The sequence below is a fragment of the Protopterus annectens genome, chromosome 9.part0 (genome assembly GCF_019279795.1).
Source record: "Protopterus annectens isolate FY-2018-M chromosome 9.part0, PAN1.0, whole genome shotgun sequence".
Lineage (NCBI taxonomy): Eukaryota > Metazoa > Chordata > Ceratodontiformes > Protopteridae > Protopterus > Protopterus annectens.
This window is the reverse complement of record NC_056743.1, coordinates 1,198,648,621-1,198,675,791: the sequence shown is the minus strand read 5'-3', so window position 1 is coordinate 1,198,675,791 and position 27,171 is coordinate 1,198,648,621. Positions and strand designations below refer to the sequence as shown.

General features: G+C 44.3%; 1 protein-coding gene across 1 annotated transcript in view; it reads right to left on the bottom strand.

Moving 5' to 3' along the window:
* LOC122810638 (transmembrane protein 17-like) overlaps positions 1-27,171 on the bottom strand; it is a 240,578-nt gene that overhangs the window by 148,349 nt on the left and 65,058 nt on the right. The window contains exon 3 of the mRNA XM_044082212.1: positions 7,056-7,169. Within this exon, the coding sequence (XP_043938147.1) occupies positions 7,056-7,169 (114 nt within the window). The remainder of the gene's footprint in view (positions 1-7,055; positions 7,170-27,171) is intronic.

Sequence of the window (27,171 nt, the reverse complement as noted above, 5' to 3'; positions counted from 1 at the left end):
CTCTCCTGCGCGAGTTCTCTCTTGGTGGCAGTCGCCACTAACATGGCATCCACGGGAGTTCCCTTGGCCCAAGACTGTCTATCCACTGGGGGGGCTAAGGATCTTGTCGGGTCGCTTTGGGATAGGCTCCACGGTGTCGGGGTCCTTCCACTCCCTGGTAGTAATTAGGTCTACCAGGGGGTCAGCCGGAGGGGACACCCAGGAGGTAGAAGGGCCTGCCTCAAACGCATCCAGGAACACGGATTCATCCACGGAAGGTTTTTGGGCAGACCACCCCCCTCCAATACGCAACATTTCCATGATGTCTCCAAAGGAGACATCCTCGGGGGGTGACCTTGGGGAACCTTCCCCTTCATCTAAATCCGTGTCGGTTGTAACGGACTCGGGGGAGTCCAGGTGCCTCCTCTTGCACAGACGTTTACGAGGGACCTCCTCGGTGGGACTGTCCAAAGAGGGCTCGTCAACGGGGTCCTGTTCCTCCAAGGGAACCAACTGGAGGGCTTGAGCAGGCTGTCCCAATGGTTGGATGATGGAGGATAGACCCACATGCAGCGGGGGTATGGGAGGATCCCACACCCGAACCGGGGACCTGGAGGTCCTCGACAGTACCCTCTCCACAACCTCAAAAGCCGGAGAGCTACTCTCGCCAGGCTCCGAGAGCAATCTCCTCGGCTCCGAGGTAGGGATCGGGGTCGGAGCCGATGCAGCCGGAGCCGAGAGAGAGGTGTGCTCCGAACCCAACGGAGCCGAAGACACACCAGCTCCCCCGGATCCAATGCTCAGCCCTCGGCCCCAATAGCTCGGATCTGACAGACTTGAAGGCACAGTCGGCGTCGAAGCGACCGGAGCTATTGGCGCCGACGAATCCCTGGTTCCGAAGGGGCCCGGATCCGATAACTCTGAGACCCGAAAACGGTTCGGAGAAGGAGTAATCGGGGCAAACATGGGGGCCGCGCTCCCCCCCCAGGGGGGGGGGCAAGAGCACCCCCATCTGCATCTGGGTCTGGATGAATCGGCTTCTGGTTGATCTTGAAGAAGTCGTCAAGGCAGGCCGGGAGGGCCGCCTCGATGACCTCGAGGGAGACCGATCCTCCTCCTCTAGCTCCGGAGAAAAATGAGGCGAACGGAGCCGAGAGGGGGAGGATCCAGAGACCCTCGAGGGAGACCTAGCCAGTTCAGACGGCGGGGCTGAGGGTTGAGTCTCAGCCCGCCTTTTGTGGGACTTATGTCCCTTGTCCTTATGCCTTTTCTCCACCGTAGTGGAGGTACCTGAATCCCCCGAACTCACAACCAAAGAGGGAGGTTGAGTCCCAGGTTGAGTCGGGGGCACAGAAGGCGCGAGGGCTGCCGAGACAGCCTGTGCCTGAGAGGGGGAGGAAGAAGAAGCCGATTCCTGAGGCAACAAGCCCGCCAGGATCAGCTTGTTCTTCCTGTCCCTGAGAGCTCGGGGATTAAAGGCCACGCAGATTGTGCAGGCGATGACAAGTGGGCCGCCCCCAAGCATAAAACGCACTGAGTGTGGCCATCCGCCTGCGAAAGCTTATGGCCACACTCAGTACATTTCGAGAACACCGCCTTAGGCCCTTCAGCCATAACACCACTCACACCAAGAACACACCCAAACACTAAGAGGGGGAAGCGTGAAAGGCGGGAACTACAAGAAAAACTAGTTAGAAAGGGAAAACAAAGATATCTAACTAAACTACACTATAGCTAACTAACCCCAGGAACTACACACTCTCACAACTAGAAAAAAGATTTTTTTTTTTTGACAGAAAAAAGAAAAGATTCAATCTCACCAAAAGCCAAGGAGCTCTACAAACGTAGCTGCTTCAGCCGCGGCAAAAAACGATCTGAGGTAATGTAGCACATAGCAGGGGATTATGGGTAGGGGGAGGAGCTAGGAGCTCGGATCTTGTAGCTTGGAAAGCTGCCGGCTCGGATCCGAGATCCGATACCCACAGGTTGCAGAGCAAATGAAGTAACTACTTCAGATTAGCAGTTTCTGATAAGAACCTTCTGATAGTAATACAACTGTTGACATTATTTGGAAAGTAAAAAAAAAATAATAATACATCAAAATATTTTAAAAGGAAATTATTTGCTGTGTGGAAGGGTTCCCCATAGGGTCGTATCTGCCAAACATGAAGCCTGTAGCCAACTGCTGTTCTTATGAAGCATTTCAGCTGTTAACTCCTTGAGGCGGCAAGAAAGTTCTGAGGTAATCTTCACTCAGAATGCCAGTTTCCCTCCACAAATGAGCTATCCAATCAGCACTTGGAGTGAAGTTGTGGGAGGGAGCCAAAGCTTTGTGAAGCTGGTTGGTTGTTGTATCTTGGGCAGGATACAACTAAAACAGCCAAAGGCGACTGCAACAGTGATGATACACATTAAGTAGGGAAGACTTTTGCTCAGAAGAATGTACATCAGCAACGGTCTTACTCATATCTGCAAAGGTTTCAAGCAGAAATTTGATCAAGTGGACCTGACAATTTATTGCCCCTAAAAGCTAAGGTAGAAAGTTTCCCATATCTATCAAAAGCCATTCCATCCTTGTCAGGGGGAACAAGGTTAGTATTAGTTAAGTGCTTAGAGTTTAAGTCTTTGGCCAAGGAAACAGGATCTTCAAAAACATTACGAAAGAGAAACATGAAAGATGGACTTGAGAGATTGTAGGTGGGAGAGGTTGGTTCATCTGGAAAGGAGCCTGCAGAATTAAAAAGCATCCTCCATACCTCCAATAACAGTAAGAATGACAAGAGATTTTGGAGTATACATCTTTTGGATGTTTGTGATTTCTTCCCCACCACCACCATCAGGTCATTCATCTTAGCAAGTATGTCAGAAAAGAATAGCCCTTCTACAGGGGAATCAAAGGAAGTATTCTCCTCAAACTCTGATTCTAAAACAGCAGGAGAGGAGACCTGGGCAACAAAATCCAGGTCTCCCTCTTTCTACTCAGAAAAGCAATCACTGTCTGAGGAAGAGGAAGACTTTCTTTTCAAATGGGAAATGGCTGGAGAAGGTGACTGCAAGGACTGAAAGGATTTGAAAACCCCCTTTGCAAAACTACACCACTCTTCTTTAGCTTCTGTGGCAGAAGGGGTAGATGGTGAAGAAAGATGTTTGCCCTTTTGAGTCTTCTTTCTTGGGGTAACTAATGTAACAGACCTGAGAGTATTGGATGTCTACACTTCCATAATCAAATACACTACCTCTTCCCTAACCAATACAACCCTTTCAAAACACAAGATGGAGTTTCTCCTTTCTTGGCCACTGCCATAGGTTTGGTCTTTTCAGATATGCCAGGCTCCTGAACCTTAGCAGCATCCTTCGGAGCATCATTACAGTGCTAGGGAACATCTGGTGGGAGGACGAAGGACTTTGACATAGGAGAGTCATCAGACATTGACGGATATGCTGAACGCAGAATGGCTTCAGAAACCTCTTTAACAGACTTTCACTTTTTAGGAATCGGAAGGGGGAATGTCCTTCAGCCACTGATTTTCAAGTAATAAACCAAGGTTGTTAAGACGACTTCTGATTGCCTTGGGGGTAAAGGTCAAACAAACCTGAGAGCAGCAGATGTCATATGCCTCCTTCAGATAAAAGAAACAGGTTGTGCGGGAACATTTACAGGGTATCTGCCTTCCATACAGACATTTCCCTTTTTCTCCTGGGAGATAAGAAATTTTTCTCACAGATATTACTCAAAAAAGGAATGAAAGCCCCAGGAGGGTTCCTTCCCTGCCCAACAGTGGAAACAAGCCAACCAACAAAACACTGAAGATGCAGCAAAGAAAAATTCTGACAATCTTCAATGGATTTTTGGTGGCCGTACATCTGCTTTTATACCAGCATGCCTTCAACTTGCTTCAGACATACAGTGCACATGCAAGCCATCCAAAAGCTTTAGCCAGGTGCCCAAACCTTGTCAGGATTATGCTCCATATAACTTTATGTTACTGCAACAGTAATCTAATGAACATCTACATAACTGCCTGATCGAATAGTAAGTAATACACACAGGGCTATGGCAAGATTGAAGAAGGTAGGAATAAGGAAAATGGCTAGTGAGTTTTGTGGGGCGGGGGCATGTCTTGCTTCAGTAGTCTTTGGTGCATTTGTCTCAGCTATACATAAAGGAAAACAAGAACAGGATTTAGCCTCTTCACTGATGACAGGTGCAACAATGGAGAATAAACACACGGACAGAAGGACTGGACTTGAGGTTCAGTGTAAGCAAATGCACAGTACTGTGCTCGGGGAAACAACCCCCGTCATGTGAATTATCAGTGTGGGGAATGTAACTGATGACACAGTATAAAAAGAATATGAAAGTTATGTACTTACCATAATGTTACATTTTTGTTCTGTTCTTCTGTCCTTCTCAAACTATGGGTTATCAGATTCAATCAAATCAGAGGCCAGCGACTAGGATGTTGGCTCTGAAGCTCAAGCTTGAGCTCCTCTTCCATAACGACTACACCTAATGTGATGTGTGTGCCTCCCCTGCCCTGGTCTCCAATGCAAAGGCAGCAGAATATTCACAGTAGACAGAGACCTGATGAGGTCCAGCAGAATAAGGCTTTGGGAAGGCCTGCAAGTTCCTCTAAAAGCAAAAACAAACACAATTTGGATGGAGTAAGAAGAGTGGGAAAGTTGAGATAGATGGAAGACAGCATGGGTTTGCATTACTATAAGTACATAACTTTCATATCCAATGTTTTTTTTTCAATCCAACTGAGAGCTCACTGGGGCATCCTTACATGGAATCTGGTAGGTAGGACAAATCTAAGGGCAACTGCCAGTGACTCTAGTAGGTAAAGAATCAAAACAATGGATAGCCCCTGAAAGAGAAGAACTTGACAAACCTGAAGATGCAATGACGACAGCCTGGAAAAAGGAAGCTTGATAATTTGTGTCTTGGTGTTCAGTTGGCACCCTATGACCTCCGACTCCCACAGGGAGGCTCAAGTGCAGCAAGTGGTCTCTTGCGTGAATTCAGGCTGCTCTTGATGTAGCAGTAATGAGCCAGTCATCCAAGTATGGAAACGCACAAAACCCCTGCAGCCTGAGCTGGGCTGCAACCACTACCATGTATTTGGTGAACACCTGGGGGGGGGGGGGGATTGTTGTATGTCCAAAGGGCAGCACACAAATCTGATGCTTTCTGCCCATCAGTTGGAACGGCAAGAACTGCCTTATGTGATATTAGGCATCCTGGTGTTCTACAGAGCACATCCTGTAGTCCTTGCTCAGGGGTATAATGGACTGCACTGTGATCATCCAGAATGTAGTTTGCTTGACAAATAAGTAGAATCTGCTTAGGTCTAAGATGTGCCTGAGGTCCTTGTTTTTTGTAATCACAAATAAGAATCTTGATCAGACTCCAGATCTTCTGTGGTCTGGTGAGATCTCCTGGATGACTCTTGCTAACATCTTTTCTATTTTTCTTACTGCTGACCTTCTTTGCCAGGGTGACATGACTGGCAGGGTATTTGATGGTGTCTCAGAAATGGATACTGTATCCTCTGGTGTCAATTAACACTCAGTAATTTGTAGTGACTGCCTTCTAAGTTTCAGGGTGGAGACCCAAGCACCCCCTTCAGGTCCATTCTCCCACCTGCAGGTGTCAGGATACAGATAGGTCCACATATGACCCTTTAAGCCACCTCAGGCATTTTCTAAATCTGTTAGGTCTTTGTATATGTGTCAGAGAAGTGGGTTTGGACAAACTTATGTTGACCACTTTGAAGGTACAGAAAGGACCCCTAAACCCTTAGTTCTGTGGCCCATTCCTGCCCAGGGGTAGTCTCCATAAAAGCTCCCCCTGTGCCCCTGGGAGGGCACTATCACATCCATCATCAAGCCCAGTAAACAAAGTCTGAAGACATTAGGTATAGTAGTCCATTATGGGAGAGGAACTCAAGCTTTGGAGCCAAAGTCCTTGTTGCCAGCCTCTGACCTGATCAGACAACCCACAAGTTGAGGAGGACAGAAAAGATGTCTGATCTGAGGGGGTTTTCACCTTGATTGGACCACTAGGAGTGCAGTGAAAGGGAAATGGCAATAGCAAACAAAATGCTGAGGATTTACCTTCAGGGGGATTATGACCATAAGCAAAAAGGTAATGATTCTGCTCATCAGAGCCTTGGTCAGACCACGTCTTACATGCAGTTCTGGAAGCCATAGGAAAAAGAAAGCAGGCTGGTGGAAGGAATTAGATCAAAACAATCCATGGGCTACAGGGAAGGACTATGACCATGATTTGGGCAACTACAGCTCTTCTCACTAAAGACCAGATGAGACACCCAGGACATGATGCAGTTGCACAAGATCATGACAGGGGGTGTGAAGGGGGTATTGTAAACAAGAAAAAGAGGATGAAAGGAAAAGCAGGCAGCAGAATGTGAAGAATAATTACTACCTACATCTCTCTGAAAGTTCTTTCTAACAAACAGGATTGTCAGCAAAAGGAATAAACCACCAGAATATGGGCGATGGAGGAGAAATACACAGAAGTATTCAAGAGGGCATAGCACAGATGAGAAAAAGGGCAAGGGGAATAGAGAGTGACAGGAGAAAATATTAAATGCATTTCTAAGGCCATACTAGAAAATACTATAGTCCACTCCTGATAATAAACTATAAATGTAATGCAACACCTCCATTTGGCAATCCTTACTGAGCTTATTACTTTCTACAATATTGCTATTTACCTGTCTTACCTTTCCTTGACTCAACTTTTACAAACCTGTTCACTGTACGTTTAATTTTTACAATTGTACTTTTTATTTTGTATTTCAGGTCTACTTATTTTCTAATGCACTGTATTCTCTCATTACAAGGCTCTTCAAGTAACATTGTCAATTATTACTACATATCAAACTATGATATGCACTCTTCCAAACAGTTATCTTCCTACTCTATAAATTTACACTTTGTTAAAATCCACTTACTGTCTGGGAGCCTTTCCCCAGGTGCCTTCGAAAAATGGGCTGTACCTAGTAAGAATAACCCACAGAACAACAAATAAGAATAGAATTACTCACCTTCTCCTGCAAATTTCCCATGTATCCCAGGTACAAACGAATAATTTCAATTAGAGTCATCAAGATCACAATGGTGATGATGATAAACTTGTAGAAATCCTGTAAAACAGGGTACTGAAACAATGCAAAAAAAAAAAAAACCACTATGAATATAGAAAGAAAAAAAACAAAAAACACTTTGTACATAAACACACATGAATACTTGAAAATATTATCTTTGTGTATACAAACATATAAGGATTAATGGTGATAAAGAATGATAAGAAAAAAAAGGGAAAATGTTACAAGGAATGTTTTAACACCTTTACTGAATTATCACTTGTAATACAGGGAAATTTACATTTATAGAAAAAGTAATCAAACTGTATTAACAAATTAACATTAACAAACATTATACTTCTCATGTACTGCTATACATCATGTTGTGCAGATTGCAGAGGAAGGGAAGAAAAAGACAGGACGAAAACATTTACAGGAACAAGGTACAAGAAGAGTCAGAAAGTTAAGCAATGATACAGACAAAGAGTAGAAAGAGTGCAGTGCACAGCAGACAGAGGGAGCGAGCACTCAGTAAAGGTTAAAAACAAGCAATATATTAAAAAATGTAGGTGCAAACCTTAGGCCTTAAACAGTATTTTTGGTTTAACTAATACATTCTGATGGTGAAGAACACCAAAGCCTATGCTTTTGGACTGTTTCATGGTAAACAAATTACACACATACATATTAACTGCCCCCAGCAGACATATCCTGCTATGGACTCCATTAAAGCAATGAAGGAACTGGGGTCCTGACACTTGAAATACGAATACTCAGACCATCTACATCAGACCGTCTACATCATAAGACCATAGGAGTTTACTAGGCTAACGACCCAGAGGTCATTTCAAGCCTAGCCATTTCATCCCAATGCAATACCCAGGACTGCATTTAGTAATTACTGCTCAAGTCCAGGAGGGAAAGAATTTATGGTGTCCTATCCACTCGTCCAGGTTCCTTCTGAACAGTGTCACAGAGGTGCTCTGTTTCACATGAACCAGTTACCTATTCCAAAGATGTGTCAGTCGCTGGGAGACAAACCTGTCTCTCCAGCATGTCCTATTCAAGTCGCAGACCATATTTAGGTCCCTGGAGTGGGTAGCTCTAGTCCCGTTTGATTTACGAATGTGCAGCAAGTTCATTAGGTTTGGTTCTATGACTGCTCTGTAATCCAGGCGCAAGTCTCTCCTAAGAAGCCTCTACAATACAGAGTATAGTGACAGGGACTTTAGTCCGAGTGTGTAAGCCACGTGCTAGAGTCCCTTGATCATCTTTATTAGAAACCTCTGAGGTCTCTCCAATTGCTGCAGGTGCTTTGTATAGTACATGCAGAACAGGGCGGTATACTCAATTATGGGCCCGATTAATGCCTGATTAGTTACTAGTATAGATGGGTTACAACCTCCTTGGCTCTCTAGGCGACGCCTTTACTAATTAAGTGTGCTATGCAGAAAGCTTTCTTTACTACAGTAGACATATAGTGGTCAAAGTTAAAGTAGCAGTCAACTTGTGATCTCAGATTCCTTACCACTTTGTGGGTACTTTGGGTATTATTGTTGATTTGATAGTGCGAAGGGACATTGTTTTTGTCGAAGGGAATGATGATGCATTTCTCTGCATTCAGTATGAGACCGTGTCTAAGACACCAGTTGTAGGTCTGCATAAGACCCTCCTGGAGTATAGTGACATCATCTGGGTATGCAATAATTGCACCTAGTTTGCAGTCATCCACAAACTTGGTCAGCCTCAACCCCTTAGTTTTGGCATGAACTTCTAAGAAGTATATACCAAACAGTAGTGGCCCAGCACTGACCCTTGTGGCACCCTGCTGGTAACAGGTCTGCTGTTTGATGTGGAGTCACCCACTTTGATAGTGTGTGTCAAGTCAGTTGACAACCCATCTTACACCAAAGGGGTTTACATTTAGTTTCTTAAGTTTATCGGTAATGCCAGAGTATGGGATTGTGTTAAAAGCTTTTGACAAGTCACGGTATGCTGTGTGCACAAACTTGCCCTCGTCAATGGCCCTAGTCACATTTTCGAAGAAATTCATCAGATTTAACAGGATGATCTGCCCTTGAAGCCGAACTTTGTTGGATCCAGGGTTTTGCGGTTACCTATGTCTTTACTTAGGAGGTCCATAATGATGCATTCCATGGCCTTACAGATGAGGCTGGTCAGACTTATGGGTCTATAATTACCCGGGTCTGTTGCTAGGCCACCTTTGTGGAGGGGAATAACTGTTGCTGTTCTCCATTCTGCAGAAACAAAGCCTGTGATTGGAAAGGGTACTTAATGGTGATGCTAGTTCATGTCTTAGTCTGTTTAGAAGACAGCCTGGAGTGCTGTTCGGTCCCATACAGGCTGTGTTTTTTGCCTTGGAGAAGGCCTTAATGACCTGTTTTTCAGATATGTAGGGTGGGGGAGTTTAGGGCAAGGTTTGTGATAAGTTTGGAGGATAATACAGGAGTGAAAATTTCACCAAACTTATCTGTTAGTAGGTTTGCTATCTCTGTGGGGGTCAGTGTGTGTGATACCATTAGTCACTAGTTCAGTACATGCTTGGGTTCTACCTTTTAGGCTACATAAGTAGCTGTAAAAGGCCTTATGGTTATCCTTGACTGTACCTGCTAAGTGTTTCTCACAGATGTCCTTACAGGATTTGACATGTTGTCTTATTTGCCTGTTGAGGGTGAGGAGGGTGATTTTCCACAGTTGAGGCCCTTGCCTTTGTTTTCTTGGACAACAACTTTTTGTGTTTGTTGTAAAGTTTGTTGATGCTGGATGTCCACCATAGCAGCTTGTTTTTACCTGGGGCTCTAGCTTTAATTCTTTCTTGGTATGGACGAGTCTATACACTTATGGAAGTGATTGTACAAGGCTTTAGTATAAGCTTCAGTGTACCACTTCCAGATGGGGGCGAGCTTGGAATGCATTTATACCTTCCTCTAGGAAAGTATACTTTGCCTTGATGGAGTTTTTTAGTCTGACTTCACTCTTTGTGAGTTCTGGTGTCAGTGCCAGCTTGAAGGTGACTGATTTGTGGTCAGATTTAACTAACAAGGGTCCAACAGTTGCAGCAGTGAATCTGTTTTGTCATGTTAGCGAGGACCAGATCTAGTATGCTTGTTCCTCTTGTTGGAGTATGAACAATTTGTTCCAAGGCATTTGAGTTAAAGTCTAGGAACTTTTGCGCGAGTGAGCTAGGGCTGGAGTAGGTTTCCCAATTGATGGTGGGATAACTGAAATACCCCAAAATGAGAGTGCTCAGGAATATATGGATTGATCAAGTAAGCTTCATGACCCATGGGGGGGGGATGTGTAACTGGCTATGACTTGAATGGGGGTCTTACCTACAATAACCTGAACTTTGAATAATTCCATGGAGCTGTACAATCTAACTATATGGTAGCTGAATTTATCTCTAATATAGACAGAAACACTGCCTCCTTTGATTCTCATACATTCGTTTTGTGGTCTGAAGGTATGGAAGGCATTGTAGCCTTACAAGGCCAGGGTACTCTCAGAGGCCTTGAACTAGGTTTTCTGTGACTGCACAGACATCTACATCTTCCAGTGACAGAAGTGCCTCCAGGGTGTGCAGCTTTTGGTTTAAGTTATTAGAGTTTAGCAGCATGACCTTTATTTTATGACTGGCAAATTCCATGTTGGTAAGTTTGTTTTCAAGACCTTGCCTAAAAAAGGCACCATGGAGGAGGCAAGAGTCTTTGTCAGCAACCAAAAGCCAAGTGGTGCTAGGTGCAAACAGTCTCTGCCAAAGCAGCGGGGTTTGTTGACCATGATCTCCCAGGTTAACAGAAACTGGATCCCCTTTGAATGACACCAAAAACTAAGTCAATTATTGAAATCAATAATTTTTTCGTTTGTACTGTGGCATCATTCTAGGTGAGAGTAGTATGCTGCTCAAGGCTAAGGACATACCTGCCTGGAACACATACTCAGGGAGCTCAATCATGTCTTCATATAGTCCAGTGAAGTATGTCTCAGGTCGTTCAACATGAACTATGACAGAGTCATAATGGTACTTGTTGCTGAGAGACCTGAGTGCATGCATAATCTGACGAATCCTGGTACCGGACAGGCAGCTGACTGTGACTTTCTCCCTGTCCAGCCTGATGTGTGGGACATCAGTATCTATCACTATGGGGTCTCCAATGACAAGAAAATTTGTTTTTTGAGTGTTTACAGGCCTTACAGGCTTTGCAAGTGAGACACTGGTGTTACTGTGTCATGGTAATTTGGGAACTTGTTAGTTGTAGCAGTCTTGTGTTTTGGAGTAAAATATGGAACTTGTGGGGTTCAGGTAAGCTGCCTCCATCTTGGTCAATGCTATATTTCCCTTCTACCAAGGTGGCACAAATATACACTAATGCTTACCTATATTTTCACTCACATTTGCTAACTTCTCTCAAAACAGTTGCTGGCAGTAAAAGACAATACACCAGTTGCAATAGTACTTCATTTGTTATTTTACTTTCTTTTTGTCTGCACAAAAATGAACAAACTGCCAGTAACCCTGGTATTTTGTCACACCACTGCCTACTGTGACACAAAAGAAAAGTCTTGCAACTATACTAAGAAATCACTTTCTACTAGTATGTAAAAAGTAGAAAGTACAATCAGATCAACAGATACAACCCACATGAACACTACCATGCATTGCAGTTCTACAAACACAAGAAAATAAATTGTACTTATGACTTATTTTACTCTAAATAAACATGTTAGTGAAGATAAGACACTCTCAAGATATACAATTTAGAACCATAAAAATATACTATTTAATGAAATTCACTCTTATGCTGCGTTGCCCATCTCACTAGAGAATGGCCTCAGCACATTGCTCAACAACTTGTCTGGAGAGGGTAAATTCAGAGTGATTCAAATGAGCAACCTTCCCAGCTTGAAAACACACCAGCATATATATGTGAAGGGGGAAAAGTGCAGCTAACAGAATGGCACAGAATCCATCTCTACAAGAAAATGATGTTCTCTAAAACCACACAGAGAGAAAAATGGGTGTAAACTGCAAATTATAACTGAGATGGTTTATGGGAGGCCAGAATAATATCCCGGAGAGGGTTTCCTGCCTGGCGACTAACAGAAGTGGAGAAACCAAGCTGTCAGCTTGAGAGTGGACAGATTTGGGGGAGTCAACCCTTGTGGGTGAGATATTAGGTCCTGACGAGTGTCCAGGATCCAAGGAGGTTGTAATAGGTGAGGCTGAAGGAAGGGGAACCATACTTGTTGAGGCCAGAAAGGGGCAATACGGATCACTTTGCATCTCAACCAAATTGCTTTCTTTAGAAATAGGGGTATCAAAGGTATTGGAGGATAAGCATTGAAGAGACCTGCGGACCAATCGTGAGTCAAAGCGTCTCTCTGTGATTCTCCGTCTGGGGGGAAAGAGGGCAAAGTAGCTGCTGCATTTTTTGTTTGAAGGGGAAGCAAAAAGATCGCAGCAAGGCTGGCCCCAACGTCTGAAAATTTGTGCCGTCATGTTCGGGATGAGAGACCACTCGTGTGGACAGAGGATGCATCTGCTCAGCCTGTCTGCGATCAAGTTGGAGCTCCCCAGGATAGGATTTGGTCCCTCCCTGTTTGTTTATGTACCAGACTACAGACATATTGTCCGACTGGATTGCAATCGTCTCAAAAACAACCTGCAACGGTGGTATTTATCAGTTTGTGGATTGCAATCGTTCCAGATGGAAGGAGTGGATGAAGTGCCTGCAACGCCAACAGCACCACTCTCAACTCCAGTACGTTGATATGCAAGTTGGCCTTCAAGCTGGACCACATGCCAAGGACTGCCTTTCCCTGAAAATGACCCTCTTTCCCTGAAAATGACCCCCCCCACCCTATCAGGGAAACATCCGTGGTCACCGTGGTGTTGGGTTGAGAAGTCTGGAAGGGGCGGCACCAAAGATTTTCGTCTGTTCTCATCCACAAAAGATCTTGCTTGCAGGAATTGTTGATGAGGATCTGAGAGTTTAGAGGATGAAGATTGGATACCCACTGGGATAAAAGGAGCCATTGTAAGTCTCATACGTAATCTTGCCAAGGGAACAATTGGGATGGCTGCCACCATAAACCCCAGAGCCTGTAAAACTTCCCTTGCCGACACCTTCCTTCGACAGAGTATCACTTGTACTTGTAATCTTAACTTCAAGAAGTCTGTGAGGTGGGACAGAGACCTGGCTTAGACCTGGCTTGTTCGAGTATTGAATATTGTTCCTATAAATTCCAATTGTTGGGTAGGATGAAGATTGGATTTTTCCCAGTGTATTGTGATGCCTAGAAACTCCGCCAGTGCTAGAGTGTAGCGTAGGGCCATGACCAGTAGGCACTTGGTGGGGGTGGAGAAGAGCCAATCATCTAGATATGGAAACACCTGGACTCCCTGAAGTCTCAGATGAGCTGTTACCACTGCTAGGCATTTCGTGAACACTCTGGGGGCTGACCAGAGCCTGAATGGCAGGGCTCTGAATAATGATTCGCTCCCAGCCAGAAGCGAAGGAGAATCCTGGAGCGCCTGTCCATTTTGATGTGGTAATACGCATCCTGGAGGTCTATCGAGCACATCCACACACCCTCCTCAAGAAATGGGAGAATGGATTGTATCGTGACCATGCCGAATTTGGTTTGAACCACTGATTTGTTTAGCTGGCTGAGATCCAAAATGGGTCTCCAATCCCCAGTCTTTTTTGGCACCAAAAAGAATCTTGAATAGAAAAGTACAGTTTTGTACCTACCATAAATGTAGATGTTCGGGATTTTCTGCGCTGCAGTGACTGGACTTGGGTGTCCACCGCTATTCCCAGTCAATACCAATACCAGGAGGGGTGGTCCGGCCAGCCGCGCTTTAGACCACGCCAGTACGCCAGGGTACTAATGACATGATGACGCATCTGCCATTTTCTTTCTCTTTTCAGATTGCCCTAGAGGTCAAAAGCAGTCAAAAAACAAAAACAAAACAAACCCCAAACCAAAAAATAATAATATATATAACAACTATATACAAAAAAGCAAGAAAACCACAACCACACCAAGCATGAGGGGAAGGAGGAGGTGGGTAGGACTACATTGATTGTACATGGGCATCTGGTAGTGGTAATATGGTAATGTTCTTCGGTTCTCCGTGTTTCTCCTTCTTATTCTTAGTCTATTAAGCAGAGTGTAAGGCCAGGGTGAGGCTAAAAAGTAGCAAGTAGCAGGACACATGCACATAACTTGTAAAACAGCTGTGGAAGCAGCTGTATATAGCAGGTGATAAAATGTAGAGAGTATACTGAACTCCCAATGGCTGCTGCCAAGTAAACCTTAGTTGCCACAAGTAGCTGCTGCCAGGTGCAGTAGCCCTAGTGAAGTGGCAGTCAATCCCAGCTGGGACCTCTTCTAGGCCAGCTGGAACCTCTTTAAGCTGGCACCTCTTGGCCATGATGGAAATAACAAGCCAAGACACAAGCCAATTCTCTGTTTGATAGTTTGTTTGCCAAGTAACTGCTGAGTGAAAAAGAAGCAAGTAGCGTCCTGCTCTGCTGAAAGTCTTAGTCCCGTGCAAAGAACAAGCAATGTTGCCTGTGTACATATGTAGTGTGCAAGTGTCTTGCGTGTTTTTCCCTGGGGTTTGAACTTAAAGCCAAACTAGATAGGGCCTAGGCATTAAACTAGCTACCACAATAGAAATGATACCCCAAGTCCCTAAAGGAAAAGGGCTCTACTCTGCTAACCTGTCCTAATGGAAAATGCAAAAGGGCCTGTACCTGTAATAAGAAACAGTAGAACTCAGAAATTCCACTTGCAAATATTTCAATCAAGTCAAAAAATGGTGCCTGAAACAAATGTAGAGTAAGAGTTTTTCCAACACAAAATTGGTTTCCCAACCAAAAGTAGTAGCTCTACTACGGTATCTCTTATTAGCCCAGGGTCTTAAGCTCTTTGCCCCTCTTAGCTAAACAAAGAACAAGGTCAACTGCTTAGCATTGAGAATGTGCTATGAATTTGGGTAAAGATCAGGACAAACTGAATCCATTGCAGCATGAGATATTGTAAGAGCCAGCACTCTAAATTTAGCCAATAATTCCCCAAGATAAAAAGCAACCGCACAAAAATTAATCTTCTGATGATACTCCTGCGTTTGCTTCTCTCCAAACTGTCTTCTTAAATCACCATAACTACATTTAAACTTGTTAATCACACCTTCTAGCTGTGTAAAAACTTGACAACATGATATGCCAAGCTGCATGAGATATTTAAGCGACACCATAGACACCGCCCCAAGATGAGGAATCAGGAGGTATCATACTGAGCTTTTTACAAGATCTGAGATAAAAGTGGGTAAATTAGGTGTGTTTTTCTAGGAGTCTCTGCGTATCCAAATTGGTCCCTTTACCTGTTCTATATCTGATCTTTAATAATACCTTTAAAGCTTGGGCAGAGCCTGAAAGGCATAGAAGAGAAGAGTTTTTCCAACTGAAGAACAGAGAGTTTCCAAACTGCAGGCAGAATGAAACCCTTCGAAAGACTTTAAGCAGCTGGTGCTTGAAAGTGCCCTTCAGCAATACGTTCTGGGAGTTCCCATGACACTGTCAATTTGAATTCATGTCTGAGTTCCCATCAACACTTCCACTCATCGAATGAAATTCATGTGCTAGGAGTTCTGTGCTCCCTGATCCATGCTTTTGTCTCTGCTTAGTTGCTGCGCCCAGTCTCCCATCCTTGGCAGAAACCTTGCCATTAGAGCATAAGAATGTTCCCCAGGTTTGCCCATAAAACTACATTTGTGTTGTGTTAGACGTTTGAATCAACACTCACCAGCAGCACCTCGAAAGCCATCAATGCAAACTGACTGCCATTCAACTGGAAACCTGACTTGTTGACTCCTTAGTTCAGCAGGCCACGCAGTTCTGCACCACTTTCCCACGTGTCTTCCAAGCAGTGTCCGAGGTGACCACAAGTAAAAAATCTGATCACTTGGCCGTCACAGAGAGTCCTCCCGAAGCACCTCATCTGAGCCCAGAGAAAGAATTCTGGACGAAGGCTGGAGCTTACAGACAAGAATTCCTTTTAGGAGACCGCAACAAGTGTGTCACAACAATTTGAGATAAGGCAAGTGCTGTGTCCATACATTTCATTAAAACCGCTGCTCCTATGATATGAACATTTAATTGGCCATGACTGTCTCTTGCAGTCAGCAAGTTTAATGACAGAAGCAAGAGAGGTCAAAATGCACTGATGAGAGGACTGATGAAAGGGGTCTCCTGGCAAGACAACTTTGTGTGTGTTCAGTTGATGAAAGTAGCAGCACAGGTCTTGAGAGGCAGGCTCACACTAAGAAAGTACAGAACCTGTGTACCCTGTTGCCTGCCATACTTTACAGATGCTACAGAATACCCTAGTTGGACTTTATCCTGTACGCCCAAAGTAACTGCTGATTTATTCTTAGCCTGCTCAAAGGGAGCTCCAGATGGAGTAGAAACCCTTGTGCAAATGCTTCCGGATTATAGATAAGCCTTGAAGTATGCAGAGAGGCCATAATGAAAAGCCTGAGTTCAGCTATCACTGCCTGAGCTGCACTTGAAAGGAATAGGCTTATAAGAAGGTAAAAGCCCTTGACATCCAACTTTTCATCCAAATCCTGCTCACAGAGAGGTAAGGATATTTTCTGCAAGGATATCTTATAAAACTTGGGATGTCCAGATAGCGTTATATTTGGAAGTTGAAATAACCTCCCCACGTGTAACTTTTCTTTGGGAGGCTTAGGGAATAAAATCTTGAACTTCTTGACAATCAGGAATTGGTCTCCATCTGGAAAGATCGAGAAACTCTCAGACCACCCTCTTTCTTTGTGGGACTGGTCGACATCTGGGCTACCCTGAGTTTCTGGGGCATTGTGTGGCTGAAAAATCTAAAATCTGGTTCTTGATGAAGGAGGACATTCTATCTGTCTTTTGGATGGAGGCCCACTTTCTTGAAAACTGACAATCTTCCTTGTGAGGAGCTGCCAGACGAGAATGTCTTGGGCACCCTATCCCAAAGTAAGGTCAACAATTCTGCTTACTAAGCAGGAGACCCGAAAAGAGACAGAAGTCCACTGAGCGCTGCCAAGGCATCTACCATTGGACTAACCTTTGAGCTCCTGCTCCCAAATTTTCTTGGAGAGGTCCCTAGACTGATCTGAAAGCGCAGAATGGTGAACAGTTCAGACAGGCCAACCAACTACTAAACTCTAGGCCCTACCTGCAAGCCATAAACAGATCCTTGCATACAGCAAGCACAATTTCCTCCAAACTTCTTAGGCCCCCCTGCAAAAAACTTCGGTCCAAAAACCAGCTTTGACTTCAGACTGTATAACGCCCATTTGTCATCCCTGGTCTCCTCTTTAAACAACAGCTTACAAATCTCCGGATCCTTCAAAACATGTACTTGCCCCTATGCAAAACCAGGTCTGAGTGGTCCTAGAGCTCGAGGAGGCCTGAACCGAATCCTCATGGGCGCAGAACAAATGCTTACCCACTGCAAGGATCAGGAGGAACACAATCCTCACTCCTTACACCTGGCCACACAGACAAAGCAACCAAATTAGATTTCACCAAAAGCGAGATTCTGATATTTCCAGCATATTAAACATTCAATTCCACCTTAGATTTCTGCAGAGATTTGCGTATATTTTCTATAGAAGCTCCATTCATCACCCTTCATCGCCCATCATCAGAGAGCTAGAAGTTCTAATCACACCCTTTTAGGCCCCTGAGAGCCAGATTCTCTTTATCCTTTTAAACAAATACTTAACATTCTGGGCTCAGCAATCTTATAGGCCCCTGTAGGCTTAAGCTTAGAGGCAGGAGGCAAGGAATCAGGGTCTAACAGAGCTTCAGTTGTAAAACATCCTCCACCAGAATTAAATGGAGCAGGAAATAAGGAAGGGCATATGTTGGGCAATAAAACTCAGATTCTCAAGCCTTTTCCTGAATCAGAGTAAGCCTGGCCTTGGAATCAGGGTAAAAACAAAGCCAGAAGCGAAGAGTCTCTGAAAATGAAAACTGGCCAGTGAGAAAAAAGTGAGTGAAATGGAGAGAAGCCATCAGAGAAAGTAAATCCACCTTGCAGAAGCCACACAGAAGACTTGAAGCCTGTGAAAACTGTTCAGAACTATTCCCTTGAAAACTCTTCCCTAGGCCTCTTTGAGAGGCTGGGGATAGAACTCTAATCATCAGGGGCCTATCTTCTGCCAGGCTACATTATCATCTTAGGGCACAGAGCCCAATCAGAGTAAGAAAATCCCACAGAAGCTGAACAACTGCTTACCCTAAACAGATAGGTGCTTGCTAACAGAAGGCTTTGCCCCAATCTGCTTGGAAGAGAGGGAAGAAAGAAGCTTTGAGAACAGTTCAGCCTGGCCTACCTCCCTGACAGGGCAGGGAAGAAAATACCCCCTGTCTGCCTGAGACTGGCCTAAGACTTACAAGGGCTCAGGCTCCTGAGTTTAAAGAAGAACATAGACCCTAAGAGGGTTCTGCATCGGACTGATCCTCCCTGTTTTGTCCTTGGCTGTTCTGGATGAAGGGCGTCGGAGCATCTACAGGGCCACTAATTGCAACGCTTTCCCCGCTGGCCACCTAGCACCCAATCACCTCCGGTTAATAGCGCTTGTTAAATCCCAAACACTAACTCACCAACATCGCCGAAATTCCGGATCTGCACTGGTCTGGGGGGACTTGTTGGATGACTCGTTTTTGACACAGCATTCTTATCTCTGAAGCTGCCTCTTCCCTTTGACTGGGTGTAACATCGGGAAGGCATTTTGGTGGTTTTGGGTAATATATTAGAGGGATGTAATAACCTCTGAAAATTATTCTCTCCACCCACTGATCATTTGTAATAGAGAGCCAGGCAGTTTGGTGCAGAGAAAAACAAGCCCCGACTGCTTCCAGAGGAAAGCAATCGGGCAGTGCTGATAAGGTCATCCAGAGAAAGAATCCCTGGAGTCATGGTTTCGGGGACCCCCACTGCCCCTTAAAGGGGCATCTTCCACTACTGGAACCCCCTCTGCCTCTGGGGCATCCTCACCACTTGCACGGCGGAAAGGGCCTTGAGATTTTTTGTGCCATAACTTTCCACTCCTCTGGTTCCTGGAGAAAGAGCGCTGAGGTTTGGAAAAACGTTGGCCAATGGCAGACAAGGTTTTTCCATCTTGCTTGCACCTGGCTAATGTGTCCTTCACTTTGGAACCAAACAAAGCGGATGGTTCGATAGGGGCATTCAAGAAGGAAGACTTGAAGGAGTCCGCGAGAGCACAAATGCTCATCCAGGTGTGGCATCTCATAACTACACCTGCACCTGCAGCTCTAGCTGCCCCTTCGGTTGCATGGGACAGCAACCTCATGGACGAGTTGAAGATCAACTCTAGGATGGCAAGCTGAGAAGCAACTTTATCGCATGCCCCATCAGAAAATTGACCCGCGAGAGTTCCAGAGAGTTCGGTTACGAGATCCCTTTGGAGCCTCGCAAAATGTGACAAATAATTCAGAGACCTGATTTCAAAGGTTGCTGAGACAAAGACTCGCTTCCCTAATCTGCCCACCGCCCGGGAGTCGACTTTCTTCCGCAAGGTCCTTTTTTGTGGTGGCCGCCACCACCATAGTGTCTACTGACAAGCCTCTAGACCAGTGGGGCTGTTCCTCTGATGGGGAGAGTATCTTGTCCGATCTCCGGGGAATGGCCTCAACAGAATCAGAGTTCTTCCACACACGCTGCACAATGAGCTGGACTAACTCATCGGCAGGTGGGGTCACCCAAGAAGTAGAGGGCCGAGAGTGGAAAGCCTGCAGGAATATGGACTCCACCGAGGAAGGACCCTTCCCTATCATCGTAATCCGTATCCTCAGTGAGGGACTCCAGGTGTTTCCTCTTAAACGGCCTCTTCCGAGGGGGTTCTTCAGTGGGAACGTCTGAAGAAGACTCAGATGGGAGATTACCCTGTATAGGGGTTTCCTGAGGCTTGTGCTCTCGGTGTCCCGGGGAGGCGGTCCATGATAGCTGTAGCTCAGAGGGAGCAGAGGGAAGTTCTGACGTGGGAGGAGCGCTTCCAGAAGCATGCACCCTCTCCTTCACCTGAAAAGCTGGTCCGCCCGAAGAGAAATGGGAGCCTGGAACCGAGAAAGACAATCTTGGAACAGGGGTCACATCCTGTTCTGCGCGTCCTGCTCCCGGGGACGGAGCCTCAAGCAAAACCGGGGCAGGTGTTACCCCCGGAACCTAAGATGGAACCGATGAAAACCTGGAACCATAATGGGAGCCAAGGGTTCCACCTCCCCAAGCATGAGACTGAGGAAGGGGTGGTTCCGAGGGAAGCAAAACCCAAAGGGGGGGCCTCAAAGCCTCAGAGAGAGTCACTGTCGGCACCAAGGAAAGGGTTCCCACCAAGGACATCAGAAGTATGGGCCTCAGAACCGAAGGATCCAAGGGAGGAGAATAAGTGGGAGTCATGAAGGCAATAAACCCAAAACCTGGAGTGAGATGGGCCTTTGGAAAATATGTAATCCCTCTGGCTGTCAACAGCTGATCAAACAAATGCACCACATCCAATTCAGACAGACTCCTGGTGGACCTTACCGACACTCCGGAGGGGGAGTCAGGTCGGTCCGAAAAAGGGCTATAAGCTTGTCCTGAAAATGGGTCCAAAGAAGGGGAGTACTGGGTCCGTGGTGTAGGAAAAGTCGGCACCGAAGATTCCAACTTTGAGACAGGCAGAAGGGGCACTATCGGTGCTGAGAAAGGGCTCAGAGCCGAGGGGATAGCTGGAGTGGAAGCCATTATCGGCTCCGAAGAGATAGTCGGGACCGACTTCGAAGCGGAGAGGGGCGAGGTCGGTGTCGAGGTTACAGAAGACAATAAGGCTGGAGCCGTTACCACACTTGGAACCGTAAAAGTCGGTGCCGAAGGTGGCGCCGACATCAAAGTCATAGCAATGTCCACAGCGGTCATTGGAGCTGAACTTGGAACCGAAGTGGTCGGAGCCGAGGGAGCGATCCTGTGCTCCGAAGAAGACTTGTGGGCCTTATGCTTGTGAGGCTTACCCTTCTCACGGCCAGTGAAAAAGGATCAGAATGAGGACGTTTATTGTCCTTCAATGGAGGGGTTGAGACCTCCGACACAGAAAGGGCCTCTGAAAAAGGTGAAGAAATCAGGCCTTTCAAGATAAGTTTTTTTTTTTCATTCAGCGTCCGCTGACTGAAACTGAGACAAATCTGGCAAGGAGGTTTCACAGACAAGTGGGAAACCCCCAGACAATAAACATAATCATCATGTAAGTCGCTGTTGGGGAGTTTGCCATTGCAGGAAGTGCAATGTTTGATCCCCGAAGTTCCTTTTTTCTCAGACATATCCAGTATACAATCCAACAGGTTATAGAAAGATGCTACACTAGAACTTAGCCAAAAGGCCGAGAAGCAAGAAAAGAAGAAATAGCAACAATCATATAAAGAATACCACGAGGGTAGAGAAAGGCGTTTACCAACGATGGTAAGAGAAAGGTACCCGTGGGTAGAGCTAGGTATAGGAAACAAGGTAAAAAAAGTTAGAAGAGAAAAAGTTTCCAAATACAATACATTTTTAGAAAAATACAACACTTAGCTGGAGAGCTCGGTGAAATGCTGCTATATGGCTGCGTGGCAAACGAGATCTGAGGTAACTGGGAGAAGAGCATTGTGGGTAGCAGCTTAGCTCGAGAGTTTTTGGTGTACACGAGCTTGGTATTAGGCTGACTCGGTTCCGAGGGCTCGGAACCGAACCCATCAGTGATGAATAGGAAGAAGATTAACAACTGTAGATTTCTACACCAAGCATTTACAAAGTTGCTCCCTTTCCAAATAAATGCCCTTTGTTCTGCGACATACATTTTAAATAAGTAAACATGCAGTGTGTGTGGTCAAGTTCTCATATTAGAAAAAACCCTTTAAATGGGCAAATCACTCTCAGTTATACCCTTTTTGCTTAGTTGCGTCTCATGATTAGGTAACTTGATGTGTATGAGCTGGTTAAAATGCTACCCAAAGCAAAAAAAATGATGCATGCTTTGTTTGCACCCCATGCACCTGACAAATTATAAGGATTTACTTGCTTATAGCTTGATAACCCTGTTAGGGTTTTCAGCAACAATACAACCACAAAGGCAATAATTATATAGAAGAGAAAGTGATACACAGAGGTTTTCTTCTTTCACATTGTTAAATATGGCAATTATACAGACCACGCTTGTCCAACTTGCAGCCAGAGTCACAAGCCAGTCTATGAATCCACTCTGTTGGACTTTTGAAAACAGAAAAAACATACTGCAGATTTGTCCAGTCACCACCGGCTTGTTACTGCTATAGCATTTTAACACCTTCCAAATACAAGTGATTTCTTTAAATTATAATTCAGTGTGCCATGCACAACACATTTTTCTGAAACCCTTGAGCAGTATTAAGATGTACAATATCTGATGCCATACCTAAAATTCTGAGGTTTCTATACACTCTCCCATTCATACCATGGAGAATGTTGGTGATCCAGAGGTTGGGGTATGCATGTGTGTGTTGAGGGGGAGCTAACTGGTATACTTTTGAACCATGAAATAGGGAGGTGGTCCTGTAGCCATTTAGCAACGCACCATAAGAACATTTAATCTCAGTGAGTGCTGATGTATTTTCAGAGACAGGATTCCAGATTAAACCCTGGAGCTCTAAGGTGGAAACCTGTCCACAGAGCATTGCACCACATGCAGAATAGTATCTCTGCGAGCAATGCCACTGCACCAACACTGGTTAGTAACCTGAAGTTCAGAACTGAACCCTGGAGTAACGGGATGGAAGAAGTTTACTCCAAAGCCTTGGCATCTACTTTTGCATTGCCAACATAAGTGTCAGAGTTGGAGTTTGGGAGTGGACACAGTAGTTGTAATGTGGATGCTGTACCTAGAGATACACAATGACACCAAGAACGCTGTACTGGTGCAACTAGTCCCATTATGCAATCAAAAGCCTTTGAATTAGAGCTCAGGACTGAATCTAGAAGCTGCATTGCTGAGGCTTTATCTGACAGGCCACCTTACCATGTGACATACTTACGGTCCAAGTTAAAAGTGCAATCCAAATGTCCTATACCTTCACATGGCTAATGCTTGGTGCCAAAGATATCGTTTGTTGCACAACCTACAGCATTGTTGGCTTATTTCAATGTGGGAAGGAGATTCCATAGTTCACATGAATTTACTAATCTTATTTTACTTTTTTTTTTTTGTTAGAACACCTACCACCCACATTAACCTATATGTTTTTTCTCAAACCATTACCTCCCCCCACCAGGATAAATAAACCTAACAAGAAAGCAAGCACATTAGACTGGATTCTCATAAATAACCATCCTCACATATATGAATCAGGAACCCTCCCTGATGACATAAGTGACCACTCACTTACCTACATCATCAGAAATAAAGCCAATGCTCCCATTCCAACCACTATAAGAAATATCAGATCCAAAATGAACTTTAACCCTGCTCTCCTCCAAAAGGAACTAAGAGCATGCAATCGGTCTCCCTTAAGACACCTCCCTTTAGAAGAAGCTGTTAAATACTCTAATTCTAACTTCCTTGCCATTCCTAACCACCATGCTCCAACCCGATTGATTAGAATTAAAACCAAATCTGCCCCATGGCTTTCAAAAGAAACCAAACAAAATCCATCTCAGAAATAAATATTGGGCCAAACAGAGAATGACTAAGAACCCTGTAGACCAACAAACCTTTAGACCAGCTAAGAAATGACACTAAGAAAGCTACACTGTCTGATAAAAGAAACTACTACCTACAATTTCAGCAAGCTAACCATAACAACCCAAAAGAATTCTGGGCAAGCATTAACCAATTACTCCATCCAGGTCAATCCACTACACCAAATCCACAAAATACAGACCAGGAAAATCCCATGCATACAGCCAATACCTTCACTACATTTTTACTGATGCTATCCAAACACTAGCTAGTCAGCTATCACCTAATAGCTTCACTTTACCTTCCTATCACTATACCCCACCCCCTCCATTTCTCTTCCAACCTGTCCCAACAACATATATTCTAACCCTTATCCAAAAACTGAAACCATGCTCTCCTTCAGCAGACCAACTACCTGCTGAATATCTACAAATATCAGCCAAGGTTATTGCCTACCCCATTTCCATTCTGATCAATAGAACTATTAGTGAAGGTCACATCCCTAGCTTATGGAAAGTCTCCCATATTATCCCCCTCCATAAAGGTGGACACTCCACTGAATTCGCAAACTACCGCCCCATTGCTCTTCTTTCTACTTTGGCAAAGATCATGGAGAAATGCATCCATAGGCAATTGCTAGACCACCTAATCCAAAATAACTTACTTTCCAGCTGTCAACATGGTTTCAGACCTTCACACAGCACTACCACTGCCCTCCTTTCCTTTACTGATTGTATTAACAAAAACCGCAACCTTAATAAGCTTTCCTCTGCACTTTTTATCGACCTGTCTAAAGCATTCGACACGGTAAATCACCAAATTCTCATAAATATCCTCAAATCCCTGTCATTAGATGCTATCTCCATAAAATGGTTCCAGTCCTACTTAGATAAAAGACAACAGGCTGTGCTATGGCACAACACTCTATATCTATCCACCTGCCCGTTAACCTTGCTGTCCCTCAAGGATCCATATTAGGACCTCTTCTCTTCTCCATATTTATTAATGACCTTCATCTAGCCATCCCCCAAGCCACATGCATACAATATGCTGATGACTCCACACATATTCTCAGCCACATCCACTTCTGAGCTTCACTCTCTTACCCAGAAGGTATTTAACACAGTTGAACAATGGTTCACACAGCGTTGCCTTCTCTTGAACCCCCAAAAAACTAAACTCCTCCTTTTCAATCCTATCACAAATCATCTCCTTTTGATTTCTCAGTTACATCCACTAATGGTACCATTATATCACCAGACCCAACTACCAAACTACTTGGTATCATCATTGACAATAACCTGAACTTTGACATTCATATCAACAATACTATAAAAACTGTCAACAAAAAACTTGGCTCTCTCTACAGGATTAAACCCTTCCTTTCCCCTACAGCCAGAACAACTATTGCTCACACTCATCTAATCTCTACACTTCTCTATGCCTCACCCATTTTTACTAATCTATCTAAGAATAACCTCAACAAATTGGAAATCGCCTACAATAACATTGGCAGATTTGCTACAGGCAACCCATTTAGAACCCACCACTGCTTTAATTTAAAGCAGCTAGGATGGCTTGAACTACAAAACCTGCTTAAATTCCACCAGCTAACCACTGCCCATAAGACTCTTTATCAACCTTCCAATACTCCTATTCTATCTACCCTCATCACCCCCTATAATAATCTGAAGTACTTACGTTCATCACATAAACTTCTTGTAAACACCTTTAAATCTAACAACAGGGCTGGGGAGTCTCTCTTCTCTAATACTGTTGGAAAATCCTGGAATCTTCTTCCCAGTGACCTTTTCTCACTTTCCTCTATATCACTCTTCAAAAACAGAATGAAACTTTTCCTCAGAACACACTGGTTATGCCCCTGTACTAAACCTGACTAGTTATCTATCTCTTCAAACTAGGCTCTGCCTACCCTATACTTCTCATTAACTGTTCTACCCTCCTTATTAACTACAATTACCATTTCCCTCTACATTACATTATTTCCATCCTCTGTGGATACTTATTATTGGGAGAACTCTTTATTAATATAATTATACAATAAACTGCCTTCTTTTGTATTATGTACTGTACCTGTATGTTGTATTGTATCTGCATATTGCACTGTTATGATTTCTGCCCTCTCTGAAAATTCTGTGTTAACCTGTAATATGCATTCTATATATGACTGATGTTATTTATTTTATTTATTTTTTTTTGTTCTTTTTTTTCATGGAGCTTATCTCCCCGGGCCTCTACTGAAAATAGACATATATCCAAGTTAGACTAGCCTGGTCAACAAATGTAAAATACCACTTCTTCCAGTCTTGGATCCGACTCACAAGCACCTCCTTTACTCATAATGCACTACACCCACCCCAGCACATCAGATGGAGTTCGCTCATTCATCTTCCATAGATAAAGAACAGGATAGCATAGAGAAAAAGGAAAAGGCAATGGAGGCTCAGACAAGGGACACAAGCATCCCACTCTCTCCCCTAGATTCTCTAGTAACTAAGGCAGGGGGATGGTTGGGTGGGAAAGGGAGAAAGAATGAAAATGGACAACACAGCAAAATTATGGTAAGACAAATTTCTAATGTGATGTTGCCTATTTCATTCTGCCTCATGAATGGGTCACAGTCCCCAGCTACTTGGTTCCTGGGTGGCCCTCATGGAAAAATATGCCGGAGTACCATCGTGCTGAAAGAAGCCTTAGTTCTAGATACATCACATTTGTAGTGTGCAACAAAGGTATGATTGTTTAACCAGGTGGCTGCCACACAAATATCATCAATGGAAGTTCTGGATGAAAAAGCAGAAGACGTAGCCTAGATATAGTAAAATGCCCCTTTGGAAGTAGAGGTAATTCCAAATCTCTCTAAGAATAAATTAAGGTGATACAGTCAGTGATCAATTTGGCCAGTGTGATCTTTGAGACTGCCTGACCCAATTTCTTAGCGGAAAAGGCTATTAACAGTTGGTATGACTTCCTGTGCTTTTTTGTTCTATGCAAATAAAAATGTAGTTGCCTGTTGATATCAAGGAGATGTAGAATGCACTCTCCTTTATTGGAAAAATTGGGAAACAAATACCAGCAACTGAGTAGATTGGTTAATGTTGCTTTCTGCAGCTATTTTGGGCATAAAGGAGAGATTCGTACAGAGTAAAACTCTATCTTTATGAAAGATTATGTGAGATTTAGAAAAGAATGCCTGTATCTCAGAAATCATTTTTGCTGAAGTAATGGCTACTAAAAAGATCATCTTCCACGAAAAAAAATTTAAAGTTACAACTGGCC